The sequence below is a fragment of the Carcharhinus amblyrhynchos genome, chromosome 17 (genome assembly GCF_965287045.1).
Source record: "Carcharhinus amblyrhynchos chromosome 17, sCarAmb.v2.hapA, whole genome shotgun sequence".
NCBI classification, from domain to species: Eukaryota; Metazoa; Chordata; class Chondrichthyes; order Carcharhiniformes; family Carcharhinidae; genus Carcharhinus; species Carcharhinus amblyrhynchos.
Genome location: NC_137340.1, coordinates 54946739 through 54964824, shown reverse-complemented (window position 1 = coordinate 54964824; position 18086 = coordinate 54946739). Strand labels below are relative to the sequence as shown.

Below are 18086 nucleotides of genomic sequence, written 5' to 3'. Positions count from 1 at the left end.
ATGCTCTCTTTGGCACACCAAGTAAACTGAAAATTATCGTTAAAGTGTGTGTGATGTTTGCTCTTTGATGTATTTTACAATATTGAGGTACTTGGTAACTTAGTTGATAATGACGATTATGTCTACATCAAGGATATGAAGGATGTTGGATGTGATTTTGGTCCAATGATGCGTAGGACCTTCATATGGAAGAGGCGGTGCTGATTTGGCATCTGCTCTTGCTACACCTCACACTTCTTGGTGACAACTTCAGTTTCGTTGTTCATATCTGTCGAATAGACTGTCTCTCTGGAGCCCATGTATGAGTGATGACATTGTTGAAGGATGTCAGGATGCAAAGATTCTGGTATGATAGCCTGCTTGCCTTTAAAAATGACTCCTAGCTTGTCCTGGAGTGGCACGGTGGCACAGTGGTTAGCACTGCTACCTCAAAGTGCCAGGGACCTGGGTTCAATTCCCGGCTTGGGTCACTGTCTGTGTGGAGTCTGCACTTTCTCCCCCGTGTCTGCGTGGGTTTCCTCTGGGTGCTCTAGTTTCCTCCCACAGTCCAAAAGACGTGCTGGTTAGGGTGCATTGGTAATGCTAAGTTTTCCTTCAGTGTACCCAAACAGGTGCCTGAATGTGGCGACAAGGGAATTTTCACATTAACTTCATTGCAGTGTTAATGTAAGCCTTACTTGTGGCACTAATAAATAAACTTTGTAAGACCAAAATGATCTCATGTGTTTATGGAATGCTGGATTTTAGCAGGCCATCCTTCAATGCTGGATTCCAGAGTTTCGGCAGTGTAGACTACTTTAGTACTTCTCCCTATAGCTGCTGGCATTTGCATTGTGCAAAATGTGCCAGATCAATGGACAGACATGCATTCTCCTGCAAGCGTAACATTACAGCTCCCTTGAAACTGCCAATTCTATTGAAACATTATGGATATTACAACGTTTGGTTGCAAATTCAGGCAATAGGAGTACTTTCTGAGGCTGATCTGCTGTATGAAGTCTGACTGAGTCCATGGGCTGTCACTAGTGTAGGGTCACGGCTTGCTGGCAGACTGCTGATCACTGAGCCTTTAGTCTCTGCGTGTAGACCGTCTGTGGCACCGAGGAGGAGTGATTGTGCTGACACTATTTGTCCTATGAATACTGCACATTGAGTCAGTGAACTGTCCTTCCTCATGAACCTCCCTCTTGTTAACTTGAAAGTGTAATTTGGGACATTATTGAGTATTGTATAAATCACAAGTGTTGGCAATAAGTTTCACTATGTTTACAAGTTTAAAAAAGACTTGCATTTCTATAGCGCCTTCCATGACCTCAGGATTTTCCAAAGATCTTCTCAGCCAATGAAGTGCTTTACGAAGGATAGTTATTATTGTAATATAGGAAATGCAGCAGGTGATGTATACACAGCAAGATTCCACAAATAGCATTATGATAATGCCCAAATATTTTATCTAATGATGCAGGTTGAGTGATGAGTATTGGCCAGGATCCTGGTGAAATATCCCCTGTTTTCCTTCAAAAGGCTGACATCAGACCAAATGCGATCACCTAAGAGAACAAAGGCTCTGATTTTACTAGCACGGCCACCCTGAAATCGGGGCGGGTGAGGCTCGCAGAACGGCATTCCCCATTGGCCTCAGGTGCAATATTATGAGCCTCGGGTGGCTGTGCTGATAAAATCAGGGCCAAAAAGTCTAATATCTCAAAAATTCTCAATGCTGCAACATTTCCTCAAAGCCACACTATGATCATACGAACGTACAAATTTAGAGCAAGTGTAGGCCATTCAGCCCCATTGAGCCTGTTCCACCATTTGATAGACCAAGACTGATCTGACTGGCTTTAACTCTACTTTCAGAACACTGTGTAATTGCCTTTTTAATGCCCTAGTTGAACCCTCACCCTCACCCTCACCATCAGACAATGTTCCTTTTGCCAATGACTTTAAATTTGTACCCTCTTGTTCTTGATCCTTTAACGAGTGAGAACAGTTTCTCCTTATTTATTCTATCCAATCCCCTGATGATTTTGAATTCCTCTATTTGATCTCCTCTCTGCCGTCTCCGATGAAAACAATCCCAACTTCTCCAATCTGCCTCCATAACTGAAGTTCTTCATCCCTGGATCCATTCTCGTGAATCTTCTCTGCATTCTCTCCAACGCCTTCACATTTTCCCCAAAGTGCAGAGCCCAGGACTGCACACAATACCCCAGGTGATGCCTCATATAAGTTCAATATCGTCAAAGGCAATGATCATGCCTCCACTGGCTTCTAGAGAAGAGAATACCACAAACCAATGACCCTCTTGAGAAAAGAATTCTTCAAATCACCGTCTTAAATGGGAGACCCTGATTTTTAAACTGTGATTCACTAGTTCAAGTCTGTTCCATAAAGAGAAATACCCTGTCAGCATCTACTCTGCCAAGTCCCCTCAGTATCTTATATGTTTCAATAAGATCACCTCTCATTCTTCTAAATTCCAATGGATACAGACCCATGTCTTTCCTCATAAGGCAACCCCTTCAATGCAGGAATCAACTGATGAACTAGCATGTCTGTCTAGATTTTGTGGAATGCTGTCTGAATCCACAATCTTCTGAATCAAGATAGGAGTACCACCCACTGAGTCACAGCTAATTCTGTAAAGTTCAGCAAATTATTTTAACCATCGAACCCTTTGATCTGATTTTGCTTTTACTGTCTTTATGCCATATATGAACCAGTCAAAACTTTTTGATTTGCTGTCTAATTGTAATTCCCGGGTGTATGTGAATGGTTTTGTTATTTCTTTCTTTCAGATAGGACTATCCAATGGTACGTCCAACACAACAGTCCCCAAACAGAGGAAGCTGTCAGCCAACTATGAGAAGGAAAAGGAGATGTGTGTGAAATACTTTGAGCAGTGGTCTGAATCGGACCAGGTGGAGTTTGTGCAGGTTCTGATTTCCCGCATGTGTCATCACCAACATGGACATGTTAACTGCTACCTGACACCAATGCTGCAAAGGGATTTCATCACTGCCCTGCCAGGTAGATTACCGTCTACTCAACCAGAAGCAAAATTACATTTCGAGGGATTATTGTCCCTGAACTTATGAATTTGTTCTCTGGCATTTATACTATCCTGTTTCATCCTGTGTTTAAATCCCTGCTTGGACCTCTGCTTCCATGTCTCTGAAATTGCCTTCAGCTCCACAATCCTCCCAGATCCCAGTTTTCCTCCAATTCTGCCCTCATGAACATCTTGACTTTAATCGCCGTATCATCGCCAGTTGTGTCTTCAGCCGCCTGGGTCCTAACGTTTGCCTCTCTGTCTCCTTCTTTACTATATTCCCTAACAATATCACCTAATGTGGCTCAGTTTCAAACTTGCTCTGATTATTCTGCTGTGAAACACCTCAGGACATCTTAGATTAGAACTTTCTCATTACAAATGAGATTGGTTGTTGAAGTACCAGAGTTTGCCATCAGAGGCCCTCAGAGAGCCATGTGTTGTGGGAAGACAGTGGTGAGTAATCAGTGATGAAGGACAGTGTGGTTCACAGGATTGAGAGCTTCAGACCCACAGCCCCTCCAAATATAGGCTGGGGAACCCCAACCCAACCACACCACTGTGCTCCTGATATTCCACCGTCTGGGATTTATCACACTGCTAATCCAGCATCCAGCATTTCCTTCAACTGAACATTGGTAAGGCCAAAGCCTTTGTTACTGGCCCTGTCACAATTGCTGCTCCCTCGTCACTGACTCCATCCAACCCGCAGCCCCCCCCCGCCCTCCCCCCCACCACACCCCCCCCGCCCTCCCCCCATCACACCCCCCGCCCTCCCCCCATCACACCCCCCCGCCCTCCCCCATCACACACCCCGCCCTCCCCTCACCACACCCCCCCCGCCCTCCCCCCACCACACCCCCCCCGCCCTCCCCCATCACACACCCCGCCCTCCCCCCACCACAACCCCCCCGCCCTCCCCTCACCACACCCCCCCCGCCCTCCCCCCCACCACACCCCCCCGCCCTCCCCCCCACCACACCCCACCACACCCCCCCCGCCCTCCCCCCCACCACACCCCCCCGCCCTCCCCCCACCACACACCCCGCCCTCCCCCCACCACAACCCCCCCGCCCTCCCCTCACCACACCCCCCCGCCCTCCCCCCCACCACACCCCCCCGCCCTCCCCCCCACCACACCCCACCACACCCCCCCGCCCTCCCCCCCACCACACCCCCTGCCCTCCCCCCAACCACACCCCCCGCCATCCCCCCAATCACACCCCCCGCCCTCCCCCCACCACACCCCCCCGCCCTCCCCCCACCACACACACCCTGTCCGTCCCCCCCCCACCCTCCCCCCACCACACCCCTCACCAACCAGCAATTGTATGAGTCTGATCCAGAGATGGGCTTTCACCACTTATTCACTCCAGCACCAAGACCACCTATTTCCACCTCTGTAACATCATCCTCAGACCTGCCTAAGCTCATCCACTGCCTGAACCTTCATCGCTGCCTTTGTTATCTCGAAACCTGACTATTCCAATGCACTCCTGGTCAGTCTCCCATCTCCCACCTCTGAAACTGAGCTCCGTTATCTGTATCATAATTTACACAAGATATCACCCCCCCATCACTCCTCTGCTCATAAAGCTACATGGCCTCATTCCTATTTATGTCCAAATCTTTCGCCAGCCCCAACAACCTTCTGCATTGTCTGCACTCCTTCATTTTTTAGGACAGGTTCAGCATGGGGTTAGATACAGAGTAAAGCTCCCTCTACACTGTCCCCATCAAACACTCCCAGGACAGGTACAGCACGGGGTTAGATACAGAGTAAAGCTCCCTCTACACTGTCCCCATCAAACACTCCCAGGACAGGTACAGCATGGGGTTAGATACAGAGTAAAGCTCCCTCTACACTGTCCCCCCATCAAACACTCCCAGGACAGTTACAGCACGGGGTTAGATACAGAGTAAAGCTCCCTCTACACTGTCCCCATCAACTAGACATGATGTGGGTATGCCGGCGTTGGACTGGCGTAAACACAGTAAAAAGTCTGACAACACCAGGTTTTAGTCCAACCTATTTATTTGATAATATACTCACAAGCTTTCAAGGGACACCCTCTTCGTCAGGTGAATGGAGAGTTCTGGCCTCAGACAGAGCATATAAAGCACAGACAGTTTAGAGATTACTGATTAGAATGCGAATCTTTACACCTAACCTGCTGTTCAAGACCTGAAGTGGCTGATAATGTGAGTGGAAGGAACACTGATCACAGTTTAAAGAGATGTGTATTGTCTCCAGACAGTACAGTAAGTGAGGTTTTGCAAACCCAGGCAAGTCACGGGGGTTACAGATAGTGCGACATGAACCCAAGATCCCTGTTGAGACCGTCCTCATGTGTGCGGAACTTGGCTATCAGTCTCTGTTCAGCGACTCTGCGCTGTCGTGTGTCATGAAGGCCGCCTTGGAGAATGCTTACTCGAAGGTCAGAGGCTGAATGCCCGTGACCACTGAAGTGTTCGCCAACAGGAAGGGAACAGTCTTGCCTGGTGACTGTCGAGCGATGTTCATTCATCTGTTGTCGTAGTGTCTGCATGGTCTCCCCAATGTACCATGCTTCGGGACATCCTTTCTTGCAACGTATCAGGTAGACAATGTTGGCCGAGTTGCAAGAGTATTTACCATGTACCTGGTGGACGGTATTCTCACGTGTGATGATGGTATCCATGTCGATGATCCGGCATGTCTTGCAGAGGTTGCTGTGGCAGGGTTGTGTGGTATTGTGGTCACTGTTCTCCTGAAGGCTGGGTAGTTTGCTGCGAACAATGGTCTGTTTGAGGTTGTGTGGTTGTCTGAAAGCAAGAAGTGGGGGTGTGGGGATAGCCCTGGCGAGATGTTCGTCTTCATCAATGATATGTTGAAGACTCCGGAGAAGATGTCGTAGCTTCTCCGCTCCGGGGAAGTACTGGACGACGAAGGGTACTCTGTCCACTGTGTCCTGTGTTTGCCTTCTGAGGAGATCGGTGCGGGACCGATCTCCTCAGAAGGCAAACACAGGACACAGTGGACAGAGTACCCTTCGTCGTCCAGTACTTCCCCGGAGCGGAGAAGCTACGACATCTTCTCCGGAGTCTTCAACATATCATTGATGAAGACGAACATCTCGCCAGGGCTATCCCCACACCCCCACTTCTTGCTTTCAGACAACCACACAACCTCAAACAGACCATTGTTCGCAGCAAACTACCCAGCCTTCAGGAGAACAGTGACCACAATACCACATAACCCTGCCACAGCAACCTCTGCAAGACATGCCGGATCATCGACATGGATACCATCATCACACGTGAGAATACCGTCCACCAGGTACATGGTAAATACTCTTGCAACTCGGCCAACATTGTCTACCTGATACGTTGCAGGAAAGGATGTCCCGAAGCATGGTACATTGGGGAGACCATGCAGACACTACGACAACGGATGAATGAACATCGCTCGACAGTCACCAGGCAAGACTGTTCCCTTCCTGTTGGCGAACACTTCAGTGGTCACGGGCATTCGGCCTCTGACCTTCGGGTAAGCATTCTCCAAGGCGGCCTTCATGACACACGACAGCGCAGAGTCGCTGAACAGAGACTGATAGCCAAGTTCCGCACACATGAGGACGGTCTCAACAGGGATCTTGGGTTCATGTCGCACTATCTGTAACCCCCGTGACTTGCCTGGGTTTGCAAAACCTCACTTACTGTACTGTCTGGAGACAATACACATCTCTTTAAACTGTGATCAGTGTTCCTTCCACTCACATTATCAGCCACTTCAGGTCTTGAACAGCAGGTTAGGTGTAAAGATTCGCATTCTAATCAGTAATCTCTAAACTGTCTGTGCTTTATATGCTCTGTCTGAGGCCAGAACTCTCCATTCACCTGACGAAGAGGGTGTCCCTCGAAAGCTTGTGAGTATATTACCAAATAAATAGGTTGGACTAAAACCTGGTGTTGTCAGACTTTTTACCCCATCAACTAGATACAGAGTAGAGCTGCCTCACACACCAACATCCATTGTCAGAGTGGTTGTGGGTGAGTGAGTATCATCGCAAGACGGGGACTGAGCCAGATACACACACTCACCCTATCACTCTCTAATGACCATCTTTAGTTATTACTCATTGCTTTAAATTATTGGCTCATTGCTCAGCAAGTTGTTTCTTTTCATATTCATACCTTTCCTTTCAAATTTATGTTTCATGTTGCATCAATCTTTACCGCTCTGAAATTTCCTCATCACACCAAACCCCCCTCTCTCTCTCTCTCTCTCCCCCCCCCTCAGTTTCTCTCTCTCTCTATCTCAGTCTCTTTCTCTCTGTGATGCAGACAGTTGAAAAGCTAGCTGGTTAGGCACTCTGACAGGCTTCTTTTCTCTTCACTTTCTCTCACTTCCCCACTCTCTCCCTCTTATATTCTCTGCCTCTCTCTGTCTGTCACTCACTTTGACTCACTTTTCCACTCGGTCAAACTCTCTGCTTTTCCTCTCTCTTTCTGTCTCTCTGGCTCCCTATCTCTTTCTCTCATTATCTCTTTCTCTCCCTGTTGATCAGTCACTTTCTCTCCCTCCCACACTCTGTTGTCCACATTGTGTGACCCACTCACTTTGTGTAGGCATCAGTGTGTATTATTGCGTTGTACAAGAGGGCTACTGTTTTTTATGGTCATGCATTAATTCAGAGTATGTGCTATATTACTAAGCGGATAATAAACCAGAACCTAAGTGGGTGTTCCGATACTCCTGTATAGTTTGCTATATTACTGTGGCAATATCCTAATCACTCCCAGTGAGAAACCTGCGAAGGCTGGTCAGTGACTTGTGTCCATCTCAGGAGGGTTGGTTCAGGGCTGGGGTTTGTGGTATGGGTTTGGGGCTGGTGTTCATTGTGGGATTGGTGGTTTCAAAAAGAGGATGTTCTGTAGGGGTTGAGTTGTGTGTTACATTGGGTCTCCCTTAGGCAGGCTCCATTCTTATGGAAATCTGCACTGAAGGATTCTATGGAACCAGGTCTCTAAATCCAAAGGTAATTTCTGCGTGACTGTCTGTGTTTGGTAAACTTGCTGAATGTACTTGTCCCTGTCCCTGTCGCACACACTGGAGCCTGCACTTAAACATGAACTCCTCAGTCAGGTTGTGCGTGTCTTTGTGGGAGACGGGCTGTTTCCAATTTGCACACAATGCCTCTCTATTTTACAAAGCACAGCAGTCTATACTAGCCCTCCCTGTAAGAGCTATTTCTGTCTGGCATCAATCCAGGACGGTCCACAGAATAACTATTCATTTTCAGTTCCACGATTTCTGACATGTGATTAAACAATCAAAATCAAATTAATGTATAAAAAGTCACGAGTTCTGTAAATTCTTCAGTTATTCAGTTAAACCTTTCGTGAGGGTCCTCTGTGATGCAGACAGTTGAAAATCTAGCTAGTTAGGCACTCTGACAGGCTTCTTTTGTGACTTATTCTTACTCTTTGGCAAGAAATCTGTAGAGTTTACAAATTAATGTATTCCCTGGAAAAGTAGCTGCATTAGCACAAAGGAGAGACCCTGGAGGACATGTTCGAATAATGTCCTTTCAGCTCTGAAATCAAGACTCCAATCCAACTCAAACCAATCAGATAAAAATCTCTTCCCTTTTTTCTCTCTTTATTATTCTCTCAGCCCAATTCTCTTTGACACAGACACTCTCACTCTAATACTCTTGTACTCTCACCCTCAACCCTTCTCACTCCACCTCTCTCCTGTACAGCTCTCTCATTCTCACTTGAATCAGGTTTCACACATTGGAAAGTTTTGGTATGTGATTTCCTTACCAAAGTAAATGTTAACAGTTCCAGTAAACACATTGAATTCTGGACTTTATTAATAGGGGCATGGGATAAGGTAGATGTGCTAAACCCTCATAAAACATTTGTCCAGAGCACTGTGTTTAAATCTGGGCAGCACAGATCAGAAAGGGCATTCGAGAAGATGCAGATGAGATCATCGGAATGCAATCAGGGAAGAGAGATTTTAGTTATGAAGAGAGATTGGGATTGTTCAGCTTAGTGCAGAGAGGTTAAGAGGAGATTTGATCAATGTTTTTAGAATCATGGAGCGTTCTGATAGAATAAATAGGGAAAAACTGTTCTATGTAACAGAAAATTTGGTAATCAAAGGACGCAGATTTAACTTAAGTGGCAAAGGAACCACTGGCAACAAGAAGGAACTTTTTAAATTCAGAATTTATTGTGATCTGGAATTCATTGCCTCAAGGGAATTCCAAAAGGGAATTGGAAAACTATCATTAAAAATAGGTTAAAAACAGATTACTGTGAATTCTCCCAAGCTTTGACAAAGGGTAATCTGGACTCAAAACATCAGCTCTTTTCTGTCCTTACAGATGCTGCCAGACTTGCTGAGATTTTCCAGCAGAAAATCTTTTGATGAAAGATCAGGCGATTGAGGTTAAATAGAAAGCTCTATCAGAGAGACAGTACAGGTATGAAGGGCTGAATGGTCTCTTTCTCTGCTGTATCATTCTGCAATTCTACCTGACAACAACGTTAAATAGTTGTTATTAGTGGAGGTGTTGGGATTCAAAAAGTTATAAAAACTCGCATAAGGGCACTTTACCAAAATGCTCGTAGCATTCGAGACAAGGTAACTGAGTTGATGGCAAAAATCATCGTGAATATGTATAATTTAGTGGCCATTACAGAGACATGGTTGCAAGATGGTCATGATTGGGAGTTAAATATATTATTCAGAGTGTTTAGGTAAAGTGCCCTAATCTTTAAAGATCAACAGAAAGCCACGAGAAAAAGTTACAAAGAAAAGTAAAATAGATTATGAGTAAACTAGCTCAGAATATAAAAACAGATAGCGAAAGTTTCTACAAATATATATAACGAAAAGTAGTGGTTAAGGTAAACATTGATCCTTTAGAGGATGAGAAGGGGGATGTAATAACTGGAAATGAGGAAATGGCTGAGGCATTGAACAGGTATTTTGTGTCGGTCTTCACAGTGGAAGATACAAATAACATGCCAAAAATTGATGACAGGAAGGCTATGGCAGGTGAGAACCCAGAAACTATCATTATCACTAAAGAAGCAGTGTTAGGTAAGCTAATGGGGCTAAAGGTAGACAAGTCTCCTGATGGAATGCATCCCAAGATACTGAAAGTGATGGCGGGCAAAATAGCAAATTCACTGGTGGTAATTTGCCAAAATTTCCCCACAGATTGGGAAACAACAAATGTGACAACACTGTTTAAAAAAGGAGGTAGACGAAAGGCAGGTAACTATAGGCTGGTTTGCTTAATTTCTGTAGAAGGGAATATGCTTGAATCTAGCATCAAGGAAGAAATAGCGAAACATCTGGATATAAATTGTTCCATTGGGAAGATGCAGCATGGGTTTATGAGGGAAGGTCATGTTTAACTAATTTGGTAGAATTCTTTAAGAACATTACACGTTCAGTGGACAATAAGGAACCTGTGGATGTGGTATATCTGGATTCCCAGAAGTCATTTGACAAGGTGCCGCACCAAAGGCTGCTACATAAGATAAAGGTCCACGCTGTTGTGGGTAATCTATTAGCATGGATAGAGGATTGGTTAACTAATAGAAAGCAAAGAGTGGGGGTAAATGGATGTTTTTCTAGTTGACAATTAGTGACAAGTGGTGTGCCTCAGGGATCAGTGTTGGGACCATAATTGTTTACAATTTACATAAATGATTAGGTGTTGGGTACCAAGTGTAGTATGCCAAAGTTCGCAGATGACATTAAGATGGGTGGCAAAGCAAAGTTATCAAGGGGCCACACGGTGAAGCCTTCCATTGTTTGCTGGAACTGAGAGAGAGAGAGACAGAGCTAAGATTTTACCTGTTAAAAACCTGTTTAAAATATGTTTAAAGCACTTTACTCTTTGTAGAACTGTTTAAAGCATTTATTTATTGTATTTACTGCTTTAAGAATTCTGAGGGTGTGGTGAAAAGGCATTTGTGGACCAGCCTGCTTTAAATCAGCGCCAGGTTTAAAAGGAGGCCTGGTGTAGACAGCGGGCAGCGTCTGAGCGGGCAGCGGAGTGAGGGGGAAGCAGAGTGAGTTAATAGGGCTTAATATCAAAAAGGGCTTGAGGGGAAAAAGGCCAGGTGAGTTTGTTTGAAAAAAAAACAAGGAAAAAAAAAATTTTTTCAAAACTACTACAGCAAGAAACAAGGAAAAAAAAAATTTTTTCCCATAAAAATTACAGTGAATAATGGAGGGGCATGTGATGTGTGGTTTGTGTATGATGTGGGAACTGGCAGACCCCAGGGTCCTTCCCAGTGACCATGTCTGCAGTAAGTGCAGGTTGCTGGAGGAGCTCCAGCTCAAGGTGGATGAGCTGGCCTCTGAGCTACAGACACTGAGGCTCATCAGCGGGAGAGAGGGTGCCCCTAGACTGGCTAAATCTAAGGGTCAGGGACAAAAGGGGGCTGCTGGGAGGAGGAGGAAGGGGGGTGAGGAGCGGAGGCCTCAGCCTCTTAATCTGCATAACAGGTTTGAGGTTCTTGCTTCCACTCTGGAAGAGGACGAGGCAGGTGAGGTTGGTGAGCAAACTGCACACGGTACAGTGATGCAGCAGGACATAGGCAAAGAGAAGGGGAAAAGGAACGTAGTAGTGATTGGAGATAGTGGGGTGAAGAGTATTGACACTGTCCTTTGTCACAATGACAAAGTGCACAGAAGGGTGTGTTGTCTGCCTGGTGCTCGGGTACAGGATGTCACAGCTGGGCTGCAGAGGAACCTGGAGTGGGAGGGTGAGAACCCGGTCGTTGTAGTACATGTGGGTGCCGGCGACGTAGGCAAAGTGCGGACTGAGGATCTGGGGAGGGAGTATGAGAAGCTGGGAATGGAATTAAAAAGTAGAACCGACAAGGTGGTCGTCTCTGGGCTACTGCCTGAACTGAGTACAGACGGGCGTAGGGTTGACAGGATAAAGGAAGTGAATGGGTGGCTCAGGGATTGGTGTGGGAGGAATGGGTTCGAATTTATGGGGCATTGGCACCAGTATTGGGGTAGGTGGGACTTGTTCGGGCGGGATGGGGTTGGTCTGAATCGTGCTGGGACCAGAGTGTTGGCGAATCGAGTAAAGAGGACTGTAGACAGGGCTTTAAACTAATTAGGGGGGGGGAGGGTGCGAGGGTAGGTGACGCTACGAGGTCTAAAGTTAAGGATAGGGTACAGGTAAGGGAAGAGGCCGAGGATGTCCCAATTGGTGGCGTTACGGCAAATAGGGTCCAGGTGAAGGCTGGGATGAAAGCGCTTTATCTGAATGCACGAAGCATTCGGAATAAAGTGGATGAGCTGGTGGCGCAGATCGACACAAATGGATACGATCTGGTGGCCATTACAGAGACGTGGCTGCAAGGTGACAGGGACTGGGAGATGAATGTACAGGGCTATCAAGTGTTTAGGAAGGATAGGCAGGAGGAAAGAGGGGGTGGCGTAGCTCTGCTGATTAAGGATAGTATCAAGGTGGTAGCAAGGGATGATATCGGAGCCAAAGAGCAGAACGTGGAATCGTTGTGGGTGGAGATTAGGAACAGCAAAGGGAGGAAGACGCTGGTGGGTGTCGTCTATAGGCCCCCGAATAATGATCTGGAGGTGGGGCGGGCTGTTAACACGCAAATAAGTGCGGCGTGCAGGAATGGGACGGCAGTAGTTATGGGAGATTTCAATCTGCATATTGATTGGTCGACCCATGTTGGACGAGGTGGGCTCGAGGAGGAGTTCTTGGAATGCTGCCGGGATAATTTCCTTGAACAGTGTGTGTTGGAGCCGACGAGGGAGCGAGCTATCTTGGATCTGGTGCTATGTAATGAGGCAGGTAGAATTAGGGACCTTGCGGTGAAGGATCCTCTTGGAGAGAGTGATCATTGTATGGTGGAGTTTCTGGTGCAGATGGAGGAGGAGAAAGTGGGTTCCCGGACACGCGTCCTTTGTTTGAATAGAGGGGAGTATGGTAGGATGAGAGAAGAATTGGCGAATGTGGACTGGGGGAATGTGTTGGAAGGTAGGTCTGCTGAGGAGCAGTGGAGGATCTTTAAGGAGATCTTTCTTGGTGCTCAGCAGAAATTTATTCCGATGGTTAAAAAGGACAGTAGGAAGAGAGGTAATAAGCCGTGGATAACGAAGGAGGTGAAGGAAAGTGTTAAATTAAAAGCGGAGGAATTTAGAGTAGCTAAGAGCAGTGGGCGAGAAGAGGATTGGGAAAGGTTTAAATGTCAACAAAGATTGACAAAGAAGTTGATAAAGGAGGGTAGGAGAAGCTATGAGGCTGGGCTAGCACTTAATATAAAAAAGGATAGCAAGAGTTTTTATAAATATATAAAAAGGAAGAGGCTGGCTAGGGTGAACGTTGGTCCTTTAGAGGATGAGAAAGGGGAGCTAGTGGTAGGGGATGGGGATATGGCGAAGGTCTTGAATAACTTTTTTGTTTCTGTCTTCACGGAGGAGGACGTGAATAATTTGCCGGGTGCAGAGGGACCTCGGGGTCCTTGTGCATGAATCGCAAAAACCCAGCTTGCAGGTGCAGCAGGTGGTCAGGAAGGCGAATGGGATGCTGGCCTTCATAGCGAGGGGGATTGAATATAAAAGTAGGGAGGTCTTGCTGCAGCTGTATAGGGCATTGGTGAGGCCGCAGCTGGAGTACTGTGTGCAGTTTTGGGCGCCGCACCTGCGCAAGGATATTTTGGCCCTGGAGGGAGTGCAGAGGAGGTTTACTAGGCTGATACCGGAGCTGAGGGGATTGAGCTATGAGGAGAGGCTGAATAAACTAGGCTTGTACTCGTTAGAGTTTAGAAGAATGAGGGGAGATCTCATTGAGACGTATAAGATGATGAATGGGATGGATAGGATAGAGGTGGAGAGACTCTTCCCGCTCAAAAAAGACAGTAGGACTAGGGGGCACAGCCTCAAGATAAAGGGGAGGCGGTTTAGAACGGAGTTGAGGAGGAACTTCTTCACTCAAAGGGTGGTGAATCTCTGGAATTCTCTGCCCGTTGAAGTGGTGGAGGCTGCCTCGCTAAATATTTTTAAGAAGCGGGTTGATGGGTTTTTGATAAGAGAAGGGATTAAGGGTTATGGGGAGAGGGCGGGAAAGTGGAACTGAGCCACGACAGATCAGCCATGATCTTATTGAATGGCGGGGCAGGCTCGAAGGGCTAGATGGCCTACTCCTGCTCCTATTTCTTATGTTCTTATGTTCTTAGGATGCTGAAAGTCTGCAAAGGGATATGGATAATCTAAGTGAGTGGACAAGGGTCAGGCAGATGGAGCACAATGGTGCTAAATGTGAGGTCATCCATTTTGGTAGGAATAACAGCAAAATGGACTATTATTTAAATGGTAAAAAATTGCAGCATGCTGCTGTGCAGAGGGACCTGGGTGTCCTTGTGCAGGAATCTCAAAAAGTTGCTTTGCAGATGCAGCAGGTAATTAAAATGGCAAATGGAATTTTACCCTTCATTGCTAAAGGGATGGAGTTTATAAACAGGGAGGTTATCTTGCAGCAGTATAATGTGCTAGTGAGGCCACACCTAGAGTATTGTCTTATCAAAAGTATATTCATTAGAATTTAAAGTTTATTTATTAGTCACAAGTAAAGCTTACATTGAAGGTGCAATGAAGGGACTGTGAAATTCCCCTAGTCACCACACTCCGGTGCCTGTTTGCATCAATGCACCTAACCAGCAAGTATTTCAGACTGTGGGAGAAAACCGGAGCCCCCGGAGGAAACCCATGCAGATATGGGGAGAATGTGCAAACTCCACGCAGAGAGTGACTCAAGCAGGGAATTGAACCCGGGTCCCTGGCGCTGTGAGGCAGCAGTGTTAATCACTATGCCACCGTCCCACCTGTATTTAGAAGAATAAGGGGGGGGAATCTTACAGAAACATATAAAATCATGAAGGGAATAGATAAGAGAGAAGCAGGGAAGTTGTTTCCAATGGCGGTGAAACTAGAACTAGGGGGCATGGCCTCAAAATAAGGGGGAGCAGATTTAAGACCGAGTTGAGGAGGAACTTCTTCACACAAAGGGTTGTGAATCTGTGGAATTCCCTTCCCAGTGAAGCAGTGAAGGCTACTGAATGTTTTTAAGGCAAAGATAAATCAATTTTTGAATAGTAAAGGAATTAAGGATTATGGTGCGCGGGCGGGTAAGTGGAGCTTGGTCCACGAAAAGATCAGCCATGATCTTATTGAATGGCAGAGCAGGCTCGAGGGGCCAGATGGCAGACTCGTGTTCCTAGTTCTTATGTTCTTAGTTGTTGGATAGTACAGGACTTGAGCCTTGCTACAAAGGAGGAACATGCCATTGAAGTTTTTGTCTTGCACTCATCAGGACAGAAGTGAGAATGCCAAATTTCAAAGGGAATAACAATTTATATTCCTCAGCTTTCAAAACTCAGAACATAATGTCTAATGTTAAATGTGATTCCGCAATCTTACTGAACAACTTGGAGAGTGCAAAGAATTACTCTAACAACCAACTTGAGATCATGAGCAATGTGGCTCACTTACACTTGCTAGAAGCTAAATATATTCTACATAGGGACCTGTCCAAGCATTGCATCTTTTTTGAACTAAACATAAGGCTGAACTAAACATAATTTTCAGATGCATTCTCCATGGCAACACCTCAACCTATCAGAGTTAACTTGCCAACCAGTCAGCATCCTTTCCTCATGCAGTATTAAATTCTTCTGCCCATTCAAATTGGGTAGTTTCATGTCGGCCCTGATGAGTGCAAGATGAAAAGCTATGACATGATGGGTGAGATTTTATGACCTCGCTCATCCCAAAACCATAAAATCCTACTGAGGTGGACGGGTACTCCTGTTGTCTGCCCCTCGCCCACTCCAATTCCTGTGACAGGTGGGGCAGTAAAATTCTGGCCTATGTTTCTTTTTTCAGCAATACTCTATGTGTTGTCCCTCAGTGGAACAGGTACAGAGAATACCCTCTGTAATTGACATTAACTCACGCAATCCCCATCTCACTCTGATGTGTGGCCAGGTTAGGTGGCACAACATCACCATATAATATCTTTTAACCATCCACCATTACTGCTGTAGGAGCAATGTTAACACAACCAGGCTACCAGTGCTCTGCAAATCCATCATATTCAACTCAATCCTGTAAATCATCAGCATTTCACTGGACTAAAGGATAGAATAAAATGAACATCCTGCTTGTCCCTTCAAGACAAGATCAGAGCAGCTCACTAAAGGAACTGTGTAGCACTGAGTGGATGTGTTGCTGACTGCAAGTGATTTGTATGGACATTCACCCTGGTCAACTGCTGAGGGCCAACTCTTCAAAGTTTGCCATGTGTAAATAAAATGTAGCAGAGGGCAGTGTGAATACAGAGACTCTGTGCGGATCTGAGGAAAGCTGAAATCAGCAGTCTGCATCAGTGCTGTTTTAAATTAGCAAACTCTAGGCTCATCCAACTCCGGATGTCCAACCATCCACTTCCTTCACGCTACATTGGTGTCGGAGCCTACAGCCATCCAAGGCCCAAACTCTTTCAGTTCCTTCCAAAACCAGCTTGCTAGGTTATTTCAGAGACATTTAAGAGTGAACCATGTTGGTGCAGGTATGGACCCACACTGAGTAAGGACAACAAGTTTCCACCCCTGAAGAATATTAATGAAGCAGTTGGTTTTTTACAAGTCGACAGCATCATGATCACTTTTTCTGTTACTGATTTTCCAGATTTTCAAGAACTAACTTTAAGTTTTCAAACTGCCCCAAGGCAGGGAGGATGTGAACTCCCATCCTGTAGAATTGTTAAAACTAGAACCAGATGGCACAACCTCAGGCTAAAGGGTCCTTTGTCCTTGGGGAAGAATTTCTTCAGCCAGAGAATGGTGAATCTGTGGAAATCTTTGCCACAGAAGGCTGTAGAGTCCAGGTTATTGAGTGTCATTACGATAGGGATAGATAGTTTCTTGAATCAGGGGTTATGGGGAAAAGGCAGGAGAACGGGAATAAGAAAAATATCAGCAATGATTGAATGGCAGAGCAGACTCGATGGGCCGAGTGGCCTAATTCGGCTCCTATGTCTTATAGTCTTATGGTTATCCAAGATTCCTGCAGGATTGTTGTCCAGGCATCTGGATTATTCATCCAGTCGTGGTGAAAGGGTACTGTCAAGTTTAGCAGATTAAGGGATGATCTAACTGAGGAGTTTAAGGTGATTAAATGAATTGATAGTGTCAATACAGAAAGCAATTTCCTCTGGTAGGGTGGGGGGAGCGGAGTCCAGAACAACGGGGAAAAATCTTAAAATTAGAACCAAACTGATCAGGGATTGTGTCGGGAATCACGTCTTCACACAAACAGTGGTGAAAATCTGGAAAAGGTGTTGAGATTGGGGTTCAGTTGAAAATTTGAGCACAGATTGTGTGTGAAGGATTATGGAAGGAAGGGATGGAAGTTAATCAATGTGATGGTGGTGTCAGGCTGGTGAACTGAGCCCTGCATCACCTCCTTTCAGGAAGGCCGCTCAAATTAAATACCAATCTGCCACTTAACTGGGCAGTAGTAGACCCCCCCACCCCACCTCCCCACCTCCCCCCCGCCCGGGATCAACAACCCCAGGACAGAAATCCTGCATTCTCCACCACTGAGAACTGTGAGCCAATCAGACTAACAACTGTACAATGCTTAGCAGCACCACTGGGAGGGCAGTGGTTGCTGCTGGTAAAACACACATCCAAGGCACAGAATCATCCTGGGTTCCAGGACACAGCAAAGTGATGACAGGAGGGGGTCTTGGGGTGGAGGGGCCACAGGGAAGAGGGTTTGCAGGTAGGCAGCGGATTGGTTCTCAGTGGGAGAGACAGTCAGTGCCTTTGAATGAGGGACCACTGATGGGGTTGCTTTTTGGATTTCCTGTATATTGAGCCCTCCATTCTCCATTGGGTCAATACCAGAAATAGCAAGATGAGGTCTTTAAATGGATATTAATTGCCCACTTAAGGGCCTCATTTGACA

At 46.2% G+C, this 18086-nt stretch overlaps 1 protein-coding gene across 1 annotated transcript in view; it reads left to right on the top strand.

Moving 5' to 3' along the window:
* The window catches only part of LOC145354539 (F-box/WD repeat-containing protein 1A-like), a 197490-nt gene that overhangs the window by 139703 nt on the left and 39701 nt on the right, over window positions 1-18086 (top strand). The window contains exon 4 of the mRNA XM_080205989.1: window positions 2802-3033. Within this exon, the coding sequence (XP_080062115.1) occupies window positions 2802-3033 (232 nt within the window). The remainder of the gene's footprint in view (window positions 1-2801; window positions 3034-18086) is intronic.